Raw genomic sequence first — 13,854 nt, forward strand, 5'->3', positions numbered from 1 at the left:
GGGTCACACGCAGGTCAGCCGGCTGAACGCCCACAGACCACAGACCACAGACTGACGACGTTAAGAACGACGCTTTCGATCCCAAACCGTTGCGTGATCCCGTGTGAAAATGAGCACTGAGACACAGACCGGTGCCGCTGCCTGACCCGGCAGCCGTCACCCCGGCAGAGATCGTGTGTGGTGGGCCAACATGATCGTCTGTGGCAGTCAGGCAGCGGTGGAGAGTATTTGGGTTAGAACAGATAATCCACTCGCCCCTAAAGAGGATTGGAGAATCTCACAGGCTTTGATGAGTCGTGAGCCGGTGTTTATTTCACATCACAAGAAACAGGGCTGTTTGTGTCACGGCCAGGGAGCCTCGGCACGACCCGGCGGGTCACCGGCAGCGTCATCATGGTGCTACTGCTGCTGCTACAGGAGGAGAGCGGAGGAGGTGGAGGAAGATAAAGGGGGAGGGTGGGGGGATGCTTCGGTGTCTTCGCTCCTTATCTCGCCACAGATCCCGGCGTTTGGAGAGATGATGCGATAGAGAGACACGGATACTGCAGCGCTAATGAGGATCCTCTGAGCTCGCTGAGCAATCCCCCCCCCCCCCTCAGAAAAATGATGCCGTGTGAGAAAAGGGTTAGCGCTCAAAAGTGCTGTGATTATACACAAACGGATGTTTGTTGACAAGAGAAGAAGAAAGAGATGAGGAGGGAGAGTCTGCAGGCGCTGCTCGTCTCCGAGCTGTAATTGGCTCGCTCACCTTGGCTGTTAGAGTCCAGGACCAGCCTGGTGAGGGAGACAAGGGGGGTCTCTGTCATGCTCGCCTGCCTTTAACCTCAGACAGCACGGACTGCGGCCTTGACGTTAAAACTCTTCAGCAGCTGAGATATGGCTACGCTTTGGAGGCAACTCTTATCCTCTGGAGGAAGCAGATTTTAATTACAGGAGACAAAGCCCTCAGTAAACCAGAGGCACGCTGAACAATAGATGGCCTCTGTGTTTCTGGGAGCTTCAACTGAACTTTTTTTGTTCTCTGTGACGGCTCTAAATATATTTTTCTTTGGTTTCCATCCTCTGTGTCTGAGCTCCACGATCACACTGTTAGAAACGAACGCCTTTAGATCTTTCTTTCTCAAAATGCAGTGTGCATTCATTAACACCTGGACAGATATGTCGCTGTGATTTGGGTGGTCTGTGAGATTTAGGGAACTGAATGAACCTGTATTCAGCGGTATTTGCCCATCAACTGACTGACTTGTGCTTTTCCATTTTCCACTGACACAGCAGAAACAGGGGGACGTTGTCCAAGTCTTCAGTTCAAGTGTGTGTGCGTGTGTGTGCGTGTGTGTGCGTGTGTGTGCGTGTGTGAGTGTGTGTGTGTGTGTGTGTGCGCGTGTGTGTGCGCGCGCGTGTGCGTGCGTTTGTGTGTGTGGGTGTGCGTGTGCGTGTGTGTGTTCAGTGGAGCGTCTCAGACTTCGGTGGGAGTGAAGTCTATTTATAGATGATAACAGCAGCTGGGATGCATTAGAGGGAATGAGGACATTGTTACACAGGAATGGTCGCAGCTGTGAAACAATTAGGAATCTAGCAATTTGTATTGTTATTACTCAGTACAAGTACTTATATGTTAGTACTTGACTACTTAATAACACCACTACAGGTCTAAGATTGATACCTTTTGTATTCATCAGCTGTTTGACGATACGTTTCAACGTTTGTGTTTTCCTGACTCAAACGGAACATGATTCTTTGACATGATAACTCGTTGCTTCAGCGTGCTATCAGTGAAACAACGAACTGCCCGGTCATCTCTCCTGCCGTTGGAACATGAGGAGAGTTGCACGTGCACGTGTGTCTGTGCACGTGTGCCCAGGAGACTTGATTTGTAGCACTTGAATGCGAGCAGCTGCACACAGCTTTGATTCCTCTGATTGATGGTGAGTGACACGAGCAAAGCTTCCGCCTCCTCCCGGCTGCAGCGCTCTCTCCTCCCGCTGCTGATGGAGATACTGCTCTGTTCCAGCGCTGCACTCAGGTCAGTGCTGTGTTGCTGGATCGCCATCGCTTTGCTCCCCGAATGAAGAAGAACAGCTCAGGACGGCGATGCCGTCTTCTAACCGGCGTCCCGACCCGAGGATACAAAGTGAGACGTAGAACCCACTTCAGGAAGAAACGGGTTCCCTGTGAGGTGTGGACAGAGTGCATGGCCCGCTGTGACAGCTCCGTTATTGAGACAGAATGCTGCTTCCAGTGATGCGGTGCCTCGCTGGGCTCACGCTCACCAGCGTGTCATCCTGTTTCTATAGTGATGCCAACATTTCATTTCTTTGGCCTCAACGTAAGGTCCTGTGGAACCGAACCCGTCTTGCAGCACCGGAGAACGGACGCCGCTCCTCTTTTGTTTACCGAGCTTCTGTGGAAGCGGTGCCGGGTTCGATCCGGCTCATTAAAACCCAGTTCATGTTTGTGCTGATGCTCCGCAGAGACAGCCGGAGAGACGGGTCGGTGTTATTCCTGGTGAAGCGTCAGCTCGAAGCCTTTATGGCAGATGGAGGGAAATTCTCGCTACAATACAATAGACACGCAAACATTCCCAATTAAATTAAATGTAATATTGTGGTTGTGCTGACAGGGAGAAGACATCTGGAACTAAGGAATGTAGTTTTTGAGAAAAACAGCATTCAGGCGATCTCTGTTTTATATTCAAATGTTGTGTCAGCCCCCCCCCCCTGTCTTCTTGCATTTGTATTCAATCATCTGTCAGTGATGCTCACACTCAGCGGCAGAGAACAATCCATCCTACATGTGATACCAGTTACTGCCAAAAGAAAGCAACGGAAATTCAGTTTTCTGTCCTCCATTAGAGTAAATATGACATTCTCTCAGAGGTGCCGCATGAATTCTAATTTTGAGTGCCAGGAAATATATATTCAGCCCCCACGTTCTGATGTTGTTGTGCAGGCTGTGTGGTGTCTTGGAGGTGCTGTGTTGAGTGTGGAGGTCAGATAAGCGCTTCTTTGCGCGAGCAGGAAGCCTCCGGCTGGAGGAGACGCTGAGATCTGCTCACATTCAGAATGTGACCTTTTCTTTAGACGTTAACGCGACTTCTTGACGTTCACTCTACTCAGTGCTCCACATGGAGCCCATTACAGAGCGTGAGCTTCCTGTGTCAGATCATCAATGTCATCGTGTCCGGCATTGGTTGCATCTGAGTTTGAGACTGACCTGTTCACCCCCTCTCTGCAGGTGCAAAGGGGCCTCTCACTATGGGCTCTCGGCGGACAGGAAGCGGCGCTCGCAGGAGGGCGAGTGCACCGACAGCACGTCCGAGCTCACCGTCGCCACGCTGCCCGGCGACGGCCCCGCCGCCGTGGCGCTCCTGTCGGACGAGCCCGGCCTGGTGAACCCCGCCTTCGACCCCAGCATGGAGGACAACAGCCAGTCGGGCAGCACCACCAGCCTGGCGGCCCGCAGCAGCAGCAAGAAGAGTGAGTGTGAGTGGGCGAGCGGGCGTCCGTGTGCGGCCACGTTGACCCGTTCTAGTCCCGGTCTCCCAGTCCCAGTCTCCCAGTCTCCCAGTCCAAACCAGATGCCGGTCATCACGCTCAAACATACAACCACACCTGCAGACGTATAACGTTGAACCTCGCTCAACCTCAAATACAGTGCTTGTTCTTTCTAATGGTCTCTGATAGAAATCCTATCAGCCAATTAGCTGCACTGCCTTGTTTTCTTTTTTCCCTCCACCAATCCATAAAATCTCTCTTTGGGGAGAAGAGCAGGGCAACAGAAAGTCACTGAGAGGGCAGGTACATTACGCAGTCAAGGAGAAATGGAAGGAGAGTTGAGTTAAATTTAGCCTGATGCGAGTGTGACGTGATCAGCCCTCTCCCTCCATTTCTCCCACCTGTGAAACCAGGAAGCAGTCACGAGTTGTTCCTCTCTGCGTACATGCAGTGGGGACGCCACATGACGCTGCACCAGCACTTTAGGCCGGCCGAGCTCCCCGCCGCACCGTGAGCGCCGCTGCTGCTGAACAAGCTGACGGCTCCAGAAGCGGCCGGCGCTTTTAAAGAATAATGTGGCTGTCAGGAGCGCTCGCATCTCCCAGAGCCCGCAGAGGGGGGGCTCAGAGGCCCCGCCCCCTCTGAGACCCGGTGCAGCCGAGCTGCTGCCTCTCTCCACCGCAGCTCCTAGCCCGTCGGTCCTGTTCCGAAGGAAAGTACCAGACACCGGCCTCACTGGGAGGCGCTCCTCCTGGATGTGGTCACTAGAGTCCGTGTGTTACATCGCTGCTGTAGTTACGCAACGTGTAACTACGCATTTATTAAAGAGCCACTGGTTGAAAGCAGCTCCTCCGTCCACACAAAGGAACTGTTTTAAGTTCTGTTGACGTGTAGTGTTTCTCACCAAAACGCACTGTCGGCATCTTTACATTCTAACAAATGGCAAGGACAATATTCTCTTCAATATTTCCAATCCTGCGTTGTTTGCGTTCGTGTTTGGGAGATAATTGGGGGAGAAATCGTCTCCCCCAAAAGCCTCTGAAGTCCACTTTCAATGCAAATTCAACGGCCGATCAAATACTTTATGTCACTATCGTCAGGATCAGGGGCAGAATTATGGCTGAAAAGTTAACTACAGGTGCAAAATGCACTGTTTTTGCATCTGGTCAGACTTGAAGCTCATGGCTGTGTTGTTTAATCGGGACCTCCTGCACCACACGGCGTCTTCATCCTCTCACCAACAGTCACTGAAGGGGGAGGCAGTGGATTGGCCCTGAGGAGGCAGATTCAGACATGTCCGGGCATGTTGAGCGCGCTGTGGTCCATAAAGTGCCTCTCCTTTCTCCCCTGTGTTCTCTGCAGTCAGGAACTTCGACCGGTCCTCGGTGAGGAGCCGCTCCTTCAGGAGGTTGAACCGGGCGTTCAGCGTCCTGCGGAGGACAAAGAGTGGCAACGCGGTGAGCAACGAGACGTTGGAGGAGAGGGACAACGCCAGGAACTCCAACGTGCCACAGGAAGGTGACGATCATCTCCTCTCGCCCTCGTGTCTGAGAGCCGGCTGTGTGTTTGCCATGTTCGCTGAGCTGGAGGAGGAGGGCGGACCGGCTGGGAGCACTCGGTGTAACAGCAGCATGTTTCTTTAATAATTCAGCTGCAGATTGCGTAAATCCGCTGGTGGATTAAGGGAGACGGATCAGGAGGGAGAATGGGAGCCTGAGGCTCTTTAGACAGGGATGGGATACGGGGGAGGTCGCTGGAGACGAAGCTGAAGACCTTCTCTTCTCCTTCACCCCCTCTTCCTCCTCTTCCTCCTCCTCTTCCTTCGCCCTCCAACACATCCAGGGTGAACCGGTTTGCACCAACTTGATGGAGTAGTCCTCGGGGAGCGCCGTGTTGTCGGCACGGTGGATCCACGGTGGATGTTACGGAGTAGAGGAAACGTGCTCGAGAGACGTTTGATGTAATATCCACGTCCTGGACCCTGTTGATGGTAAAAGTGGAGGAAATATAAAGAGCGAGATGTTGAAGTAGAGCTGCAGGAATGTGGTGTTCGGTAAGAATGAAGGATGACGAACGATCGGGGATCAGATTATTCTCTGAGGCTGAGAGAATAGATTAAATATTCATGGGCTGCCGCTGGAGAGACAAAGATAGACTAGTAGAGAGGATGGAAGGTTGAAGTCGAGATGGATCCATTCAGAACAAATGGAGGGAAGAGCGGCTACAGACACAAAAGATAAGGAAACAAATAAAAGCACAGCAATGTCCCCATGCCGAGATACAACGGTGGGACGGGATGAAGAAAGAGGAGAGGAGGAAGCGTTCATAATGGCTGCAGGTCTCTGTGTTAATGTGTCTCCACCCCGAAGGCAATCTGCTGCGATGAAGACTAAATATTGACTTTGGATCGGAGAAAGTGCAGCGTGAGTAGAAACTGACTGAGGCTGACTGAGCCGGAGAGAATGAAGAGAGAGAGAATAAAGAGTGAGAGAATGAAGAGAGAGAGAGGCAGACAGACATTCTTCAGAAATAAGGTCTTCTCTGTCGTTTATTGGCGAATGCTGTCGGCCCAAAGAGCCCCGCCCTCCTCCACGTGGTCCAGTTGAGATGTGTCATCCTGCTGTTAAGTGGACTTCAGCAGCGGGCATGAGGGAAGGGCGAGTTTGCACAATTCTATGAGATAAAAACTGAATATGAAGCTTTACGATGAGGTTCATTTGTTGTATTTGGGCGAGTAACACGCGTTCTTTATGGCAGAATCCTGTACATTGGTTGAGTTGATTGATTCTGCATATTATAATTCTTGAAGTTGCACTTTGTGCAGAGACGATCACGCGGATGAATGCTGAACATTTCCCCTGAGCAGCGGTTGGAATGTGTGCTTGTTAGAACTGTACTTGCGTCCCTCCGCCCAAAGTAATAACCTTGTGGAAATTAGAAATTGAGGCTTTTCCCATGCGGACTACAGATGTATGTGACGAATGATACAAACATCGAGCCGGATAACCAGCCAAGTACATTTCCCCTCTTGGCTTACAAGTTAGTTTTACCTGAGGGAGTAGAGACAGCTGGTTCCACTGCAGAAGCTCTCCGCTCTCGCTCTCCTACTTCCTCCCTCTGTTATATTTGGCTCTTCGTCAAACCCGATGTTTCATGTCGTCGTACAGTAACGTTCAGAACTCAACTGTTCTCTTTCCTCTTCCCTCAGTGCTGCCTCTTCCTCAGCTGCATCACCTGATCCCCGACGGGGAGCTCACCAGTGTTAAGATCACGCGGGCGGATCCCTCGGACCCGCTGGCCATCAGCATCGTCGGGGGCAACGAGACCCCGCTGGTTCGCGTCCTCATCCAGGATATCTACAGAGAAGGCGTGATTGCTCGGGACGGACGCCTGCTGCCCGGGGACATGATCCTGAAGGTACGGCAGTGAGAATGTGCTTCGCGTGTCGGTCAGAGTCGATCACAGTTGTAGCTTTTCAGCCTCTTGTCCGTTGCCCTCTCAGGTAAACGGCATCGACATCAGCAACGTGCCCCACTGCTACGCCCTGGCCACCCTCAAGCAGCCCTGCCAGCTCCTCCGGCTGACCGTGCTCAGAGAACAGCGCCACCGCTACCGCTCGCACGGCCACGAGGTCGCCGGGGGCCACCCGCCTCACGGTCCGCCCCACCACCCGTTGAGGGACGACGGCATCCACGTGGTCCTGAATAAGTCCATCCCGGACGAGCAGCTGGGCATCAAGCTGGTGAGGCGGCCGGAGGAGCACGGCGTCTACATCTTCCACCTGCTGGAGGGCGGTCTGGCGGCGCGCGACGGCCAGCTGTGCGTCGGCGACCGCGTGCTGGCCATCAACGGGCACGACCTGCGCTACGGCGCGCCGGAGCACGCCGCGCTGCTGATCCAGGTCAGTGCGGCGGTCCTTCTTCTAAACCGGTCGATGGAAAGGTCGAGTTGTGTCGCACTCGTCCACATGTTGTTGCAGACCGTAACGCTGGTCTTACCCAGAGTCCCCGAGGTGTTACAGATCATTGTGGTGGTTCAGCGCTAATTGTGCTGTTGCGTCTGCACTCGCTGCAGTTAATGGAACTTAATTGCGGTGGCTCCCTAATGGACCGGGCCAGCGGCCGCCTCTGGTTCCTGGTCGGTGCAGTCAATGGCCGTGTTTTGTGGTTAATCGTTGGTTAATTGCTGTGTGTTAGCGGCGGGCTGAGCGGGGTCTCTGGGCCTCGGCGTTCCGGTCTGACTGGTCTCTTGTGGGTCTCTGCGGAGCCTCTCAGAGCGGCCGCTTTCTGTCGCAGATTAACAACTGCCAGGGAGGAAATTCAATTAGTCCAGTTCAGGCAATAATGGGCTGGACTGGCTGATTCAGGAGGCAGCTCTGTGCTACAGAGACCAGGGGGGTCTCAGAGGGCCAGCCCGTCTGTCTGCCCGTCTGTCTGCCCGTCTGTCTGCCCGTCTGTCTGCCCGTCTGTCTGTATTTATCCTTAATTAAAGTGCTGGTTCACCAAAGTAATATAAAAAAACATATTTTAGATGTAATATTTCAATTCAATCTTAGAATGAAAGTTATTATTAGCCGTTATTTGATGACCAGTTTTAAAGGAATAGTTTTGGGAATGTGTTTGATTCGTTGGATGAGTCGATCGATGTCTGTTGAATATATCGGGCTGCAGCTGCTTAGCTTAGCTTAGCATATAGACTGGAAACCGTGCTAAACAACTAGCCAGGCTCCTTCTGAAGGAAACAAAATCCAGAACCGTGTTCGTTTAATCCGCTCAGAACCCAAAATGTCAAAACAACAATTCAGCGTTTTAAAGGTTAAAATGTGCCAAACGTTTTCTTACTGGTCTGTAACTTTTTAGAGTCTTCGCTGACATCTTGCTCGTTGTTTCTTTCACACTTTGTCGGGATTAAACTAACGAGTACAACATGCACGTATGAAGAGAACTGGATACAGGCAGAGTGAGTGACGGGTTTCATAGGAATGAACAAGGCCCGCCTCCAACGCTGCATCCAGCTCTCTTCATACATCGATGGATGTAACATGTCAAATAGAGGCTAGCTGTTGACCTGTTTCCAGCCTTTGTGCTAAGCTAACCGGCTGTTGGACAGAGTGGTATCGGTCTTCAGTCTTTTCTTGCCACAGTGTAGTTTGCAGCTCATGTCTGAACTCTGCTGTCTCGCTGTTCTCCAGGCATCTGAGGAGGGCGTCCACTTCATCGTGTCTCGTCAGATCTGCCTGCCCACGCCGGACATCTTACAAGAAGCTCCGTGGGCGATGGACGGTCCTCCGCCTTATTCCCCCGTGGATATCGAGCAAACACTACTGGTGAGCAGCACGTAGAGACGAGTGCACCGGCGCACAGGGAGGCGCTGTGTTCTCTCTGATGAAAACCCTTTCAGGTGCAAATGATCCCTGCAGGTATTATTCTCCCATCAAAGCTGAGCCTGTCAATCAAGCAGCACCGCGAGCACCGATGCGACACCAGTGTGTTTAAAAAATTTTTTTAAAAAGGTGCAGAATTCCCTCTAATATCTAGTATATATTTCTATGAAAACATCTCCTTCAAACAAATAGATTCATTCAAGTTTCTCACCAAAATAATGTAACAAGATGACATTTGAACACATCAGGATAACGTAGCTCACCGCTACCCAATACTCGTTTCTACTAAATGGAGCTTGAACGCATCGTAATAATCATAATAATAATAATAATAATAATAATAATAATAATAATAATCATCATAATCATACTCTTCTAACCGGGCCGGACTGTGCTGCTAACGCTAGCTAGCTGTGTAACATTAACGGAGGAAGAAATGGAGCTTTTCTACGCAGGTGTGCAGGTCTAGTTTGCACATGCTCAGTGCTCAGCAGGGTGGGTGTGTGTGTGTGTGTGTGTGTGTGTGTGGATCAGGTTGCGAATGACATCGGTTGTTGTTTCTGTGCAGCGTAACTGAGCTGATCGACGATACAACGTGATCCGATTGGTGCGCAGACTCTGTGATACCAGATTCAGTATTGTGGGCGGTGTGGGAGACGTTTCTGATGTTGGTATCGACAAAAGCAGCCCTGTTGCTTTAGATCTCCATTGTTAATTGACCCTCCGGTGCACCTTCTCTCTCTCTGTTGAAGGACTCCTGTCAGAAGCCTGCGTGCTACGAGAAGAACGTCACTCTGACGAAGGAGCCGTACGACTCCCTGGGGATGACGGTGGCGGGCGGCATGTCCAGCCGAGGGTGGGACCTCCCCATCTACGTCACCAACGTGGACTCTGACGGAGTGGTGGGACAGGAGGGCTCCATCCGCAAAGGTACAAGCTATGTGATACGACCGTCCTGTTTTACAGATCATCACTCGCTCATTGGAGGGAGAGCTGCTTGTTTTTTGAAATGAAGCTGTTGTTGAGCTCACAGAGCGGCTGGCAGGCTTGGCTTTGGCGATGAATCCTTTGTGTGTTGCAGACGGGCTGATTGATGAATTATGTTTCATTATGAAGTGCATTCATCCGGCAGAAAGACGCGGCGATGCTGCCGCGGTTCGGCGCTCCACAAATTGGCTCCGACGCACTTCAACCGAAAGCAACAGCAAAGAAACAAACACGAGCACAGCAGAGCTCGGGACTTCTTGTGTTCCGTTTGTGGAGCGCTTAATTATTTAGCTGGATGAAATCAGTCGGCTCTGAACCAGCAGCAGTGTTGAGATCCTGTAATGCAGCTGATTCCCGCTCATTAAGAGCGAGCAGCAGGAAGACGTTGTTCTGGATGGTCCGAGGTGCACGTTACAGTATTCATACGGGACGGCGCAGCAGCAGCTGTCTCCGCTTGTGTGCTCGTGAAACTTGTTTGTGTTGTGAAGCCGGACCACTCATTAGCATGTCGGCCCGGGGGCTCTGCGTCGCTCACTAGCTGCACCGTCTGTTTTCCCCTTCGCACCACTTTCATCGCCGCGAGGCGCTCTAAAGCACAGGTGGCGCTCTAAAGCACAGGTGGCGCTCTGTGTCCACCCCCTTTGTGTTGATGCTGGAGCGGGAAGGTTGCTGAATATTAAACAGGCAGATGATGAGTCCACAGCGCCCTGAGGTCTTTTGAAAAGCATTAATCAGGCTGTCCTCCCCCCCCACAGGCGACATCCTGCTAAACGTGAACGGGGTGGACTTGACGGGGGTGACGCGAGGCGAGGCCGTGGCCAAACTGAAGAACACCTCCTCTCCCGTCGCGCTCAAGGTGCTGGAGATGCGTCCGCCGGAGGAGAGCCTCCAGGAGTGCGCTCTGCCGCCCTGCCTGACCCCGTCACCCACGGACAGCACCGAGAGCCCGCTGCCCAACGACGACTACTCGCCGCTGTGGGTGTCGTGGCTGCAGCTGCCCAGGTATAATTGACACCTCCCCCCCCTAGACACACACACACACACACACACACACACACACACACACTGGTCCTTTTGACCTCCGCCAGCTGGTCGCCAACAGACATTCTGACAGCGCCAGCTGGGGAGAGAATACTCATTATACTTTCTGACTTTCCCGCTTTAAATATTCAGATGCTATTTCATCAGCAGAACTTCTGAGAATGAAAAAGCTTCCCTCGGATTGTAACGTTCACATTTATCTTAATCGGATGTTTAGACGGCGGCGCTGACGGCGGTAAACAACTACTGCTCCTGGTTAATTAAAGTAAATAATACTAATGTGTTTCTCCTCAAACGGCAAATTGATTAGGAGTCAGAAGAAAGCTCCGAGTCACCATGGGACAGACCAGTGGTGCAGCTTTAAATAATATGCTATTATGCTATGTTTAAATATGCTATATATATATACGTGTATCGTCCAACCATTCATTGTTTCTTATCTGCTGGGAGGAGAAGTCACACCTTTATTCAAAGAGGCCTTTGTTGTCTGTACAGACGTGAGGTTTGTACACTTTAAAGACGCAGTGTAGAGATTCGTGGTTTTAATCTCTCTGCCGTGGCTCGTGCAGACACCTCTACTGCTGCAAAGACATCGTCCTGCGGCGGAGCACTTCGGGCAGCCTGGGCTTCAGCATCGTTGGGGGTCAGGAGGAGGTCAACTGCAATCAATCCTTCTTCATCCGCTCCATCGTGGAGGGGACGCCGGCCTACAACGACGGCAGGATAAGGTATGCGGCGGGAAAAAGGCTTTAGAGCAGCTTCAACACCTGTACGAGCAAAAAAAGACGATTTTCAATTTATATCCGTAAAGTAATTTCTTGGTTTCCATTAATTAGGTTTGTGTTAATTGTGATCATTTACGTGATCCGACTATCAGTTAATCGGTTAACCACCGAGGGTACTCACTTCCTGTCAGCTGCTGCATTTACTAAACGCTGCAGGAACAGAGAATACAAAGGAGCCCAATTCAAAATGTACATGTTCTTTGAAAAGGTCGATAGAGACAACGAACATCAGCTGATCGACCCGAGCAAAGATCAAAACAAGTCGGAGGCAAGAGATATGCAACACAATGATAGAATTGGATGAATATAGCTTTTTGAAAATGTCAACGGAGTGTCGGAGAAAATTAAAAAAAAAATTTCTTAAAGGTACAGTGTGAAGCATTTAGAGGTCTATCGGCAGAAGTTGAACTTAGTGTTGTCACGTTTTTGTCTCCATATGGAGCGGGTCGTGTCTCCGGAGACACGACAGTTAGTTACCGGTTAACGGGAGTCAGGCTAACACAAGCTAAACCTAGAGGTTAACGGTGCTCTTTTCAATTGGCCGTGTCGCTCTGTGCAGGTGTGGGGACATCTTGCTCGAGGTGAACGGGAAGAGCACATGGGGGATGACCCACACGGCGCTGGTGCGCCTTCTGAAGGAGCTCCGGGGCCGGATCACCCTGACCATCGTCTCCTGGCCGGGCAGCCTGCTGTAGCGCCGCCTCGGTGCCACTGACCAAGGAATGTGTGGAGGCGGAGCTTTGAGACCGGCCGACCACCCCCGAGCGTAGAATAGTGCTATCTGGACGGACGCGTCTGAGACTTTTTGCTGGGAGTTTCGGAGAGGGACAAACATGAGACTGGATTGTTACCAGAGGTTAACTTGTCCCTCCGAGAACACTGGGGGGGGGGGGGGGGACCATGATGTTGTGATCTGTTTGGAGGTCATTCTCTGGACAGCATCCAGCGAGTGGAGCCGGTGGATCGAGGAGGAGACACAACACGTTGCCAATTCCAGTAGTTATATATTAGGGTGTGCGTTAAGTTGGACTCACATTTCTTTACTGTAAATGTTGGGTGTCTAAAAAAAAAACACAAAAAAAGGTTCTGATCCAAGCACTTGTAATACGTTTCCTTTGGTTTGTTCGTGGTTTGGGCTTTGGACGTAGGCTCCATCCTGTTTGTACTGACGGTGGTTGTCATCTTCATCGTTGCCCAGTAGTCATCTGTGTTGAGGTTTCTCTCTGTTTTCAGAAGCGATGGCTCAATTATCCGACCACTGGCAATAAGATATGTATGTAAAAAAAATAAAAGATCAATGTGTTCATAACATGTTAAAGAAATATTGAATTAGGTGACATTGTGGAGGCCTTACTCATTTTCTTACTTTTAAGAAGACAAAAGAAACAGACTGTGTTTCTGTGTGTCGGCGGACGGTCTGAGGCCCGTCTGCTGCCGTTCTGTCTGTCACGCTTCGGCCTGTGTAGTTTATCTGACGGTACATTTGGTTCAATGATCAATAAAGTCATTTGAAAAAGAGAGTTGTGGGAGGAAACTCTTACTTTAATACACTGACACTGATGCAACATGAACATTTTCTGCTCAGCGTCTCCAATAAAACTCACTTTCTGATGAAACACTGCAAGATGCCACAGGGCAGAACTCATGAAACAGATTGAGAGACAGTCGGTTGTATTTTAACGTGCTCTCTTGGTCAACAGAGAACATCTTGTTGGTCTTCTTGTCCTTCCTATTTCTTTTTGTGTCTACTCTGACTGTCCCTGTCCTCAGCACTGTCCCTCCTCTTCCTGCTGCTGCTGTTGAGGACGTAGAAGACAATCACGTGATAATTCTGTCTTTCATGAGGACTGAGAGTGTGTGCATGGATGGACTACTGATCGGGACAACTGGGCACTAAGTGTCAGGGGCCTGCAAAATGTCACTGAAAGAGACACAAAATGTCCACAAAGAGATACAAAATGATTACAAAGAGCTGAAACTGATAAAAAGACACAAAAAGACAACAGAGAGATTCAAAACAACTACGAAGAGACACACAACTACAATCAAATAGGGAAAAACAACCACAAAGAGACACAAAATGGCCGCTGTGGCTCTGCTGGTAGAGCGGATCAACTACACGGTCTGCTGTTCGATGCTTAGCGTCTACTGTTGGTGTCGAAGT

The 13,854-nt window shown here is 50.9% G+C and overlaps 1 protein-coding gene across 4 annotated transcripts in view; it reads left to right on the forward strand.

Moving 5' to 3' along the window:
- lnx1 (ligand of numb-protein X 1) overlaps positions 1-13,195 on the forward strand; it is a 33,294-nt gene extending 20,099 nt beyond the window's left edge. For 2 of the 4 annotated variants that reach the window (XM_079266547.1, XM_079266549.1), the window contains 9 exons: positions 3,235-3,482; positions 4,857-5,012; positions 6,703-6,911; positions 6,997-7,395; positions 8,686-8,820; positions 9,630-9,807; positions 10,620-10,866; positions 11,475-11,633; positions 12,250-13,195. In XM_079266547.1, the coding sequence (XP_079122673.1) occupies positions 3,235-3,482; positions 4,857-5,012; positions 6,703-6,911; positions 6,997-7,395; positions 8,686-8,820; positions 9,630-9,807; positions 10,620-10,866; positions 11,475-11,633; positions 12,250-12,385 (1,867 nt within the window). In that variant the 3' untranslated portion in view covers positions 12,386-13,195. The remainder of the gene's footprint in view (positions 1-3,234; positions 3,483-4,856; positions 5,013-6,702; positions 6,912-6,996; positions 7,396-8,685; positions 8,821-9,629; positions 9,808-10,619; positions 10,867-11,474; positions 11,634-12,249) is intronic. The other 2 variants (XM_079266548.1, XM_079266550.1) reach the window with 1 other exon arrangement.
- Positions 13,196-13,854: the final 659 nt, after the last annotated feature.

The sequence above is a fragment of the Melanostigma gelatinosum genome (genome assembly GCF_949748355.1).
Source record: "Melanostigma gelatinosum genome assembly, chromosome: 4".
Taxonomy (NCBI): Eukaryota; Metazoa; Chordata; class Actinopteri; order Perciformes; family Zoarcidae; genus Melanostigma; species Melanostigma gelatinosum.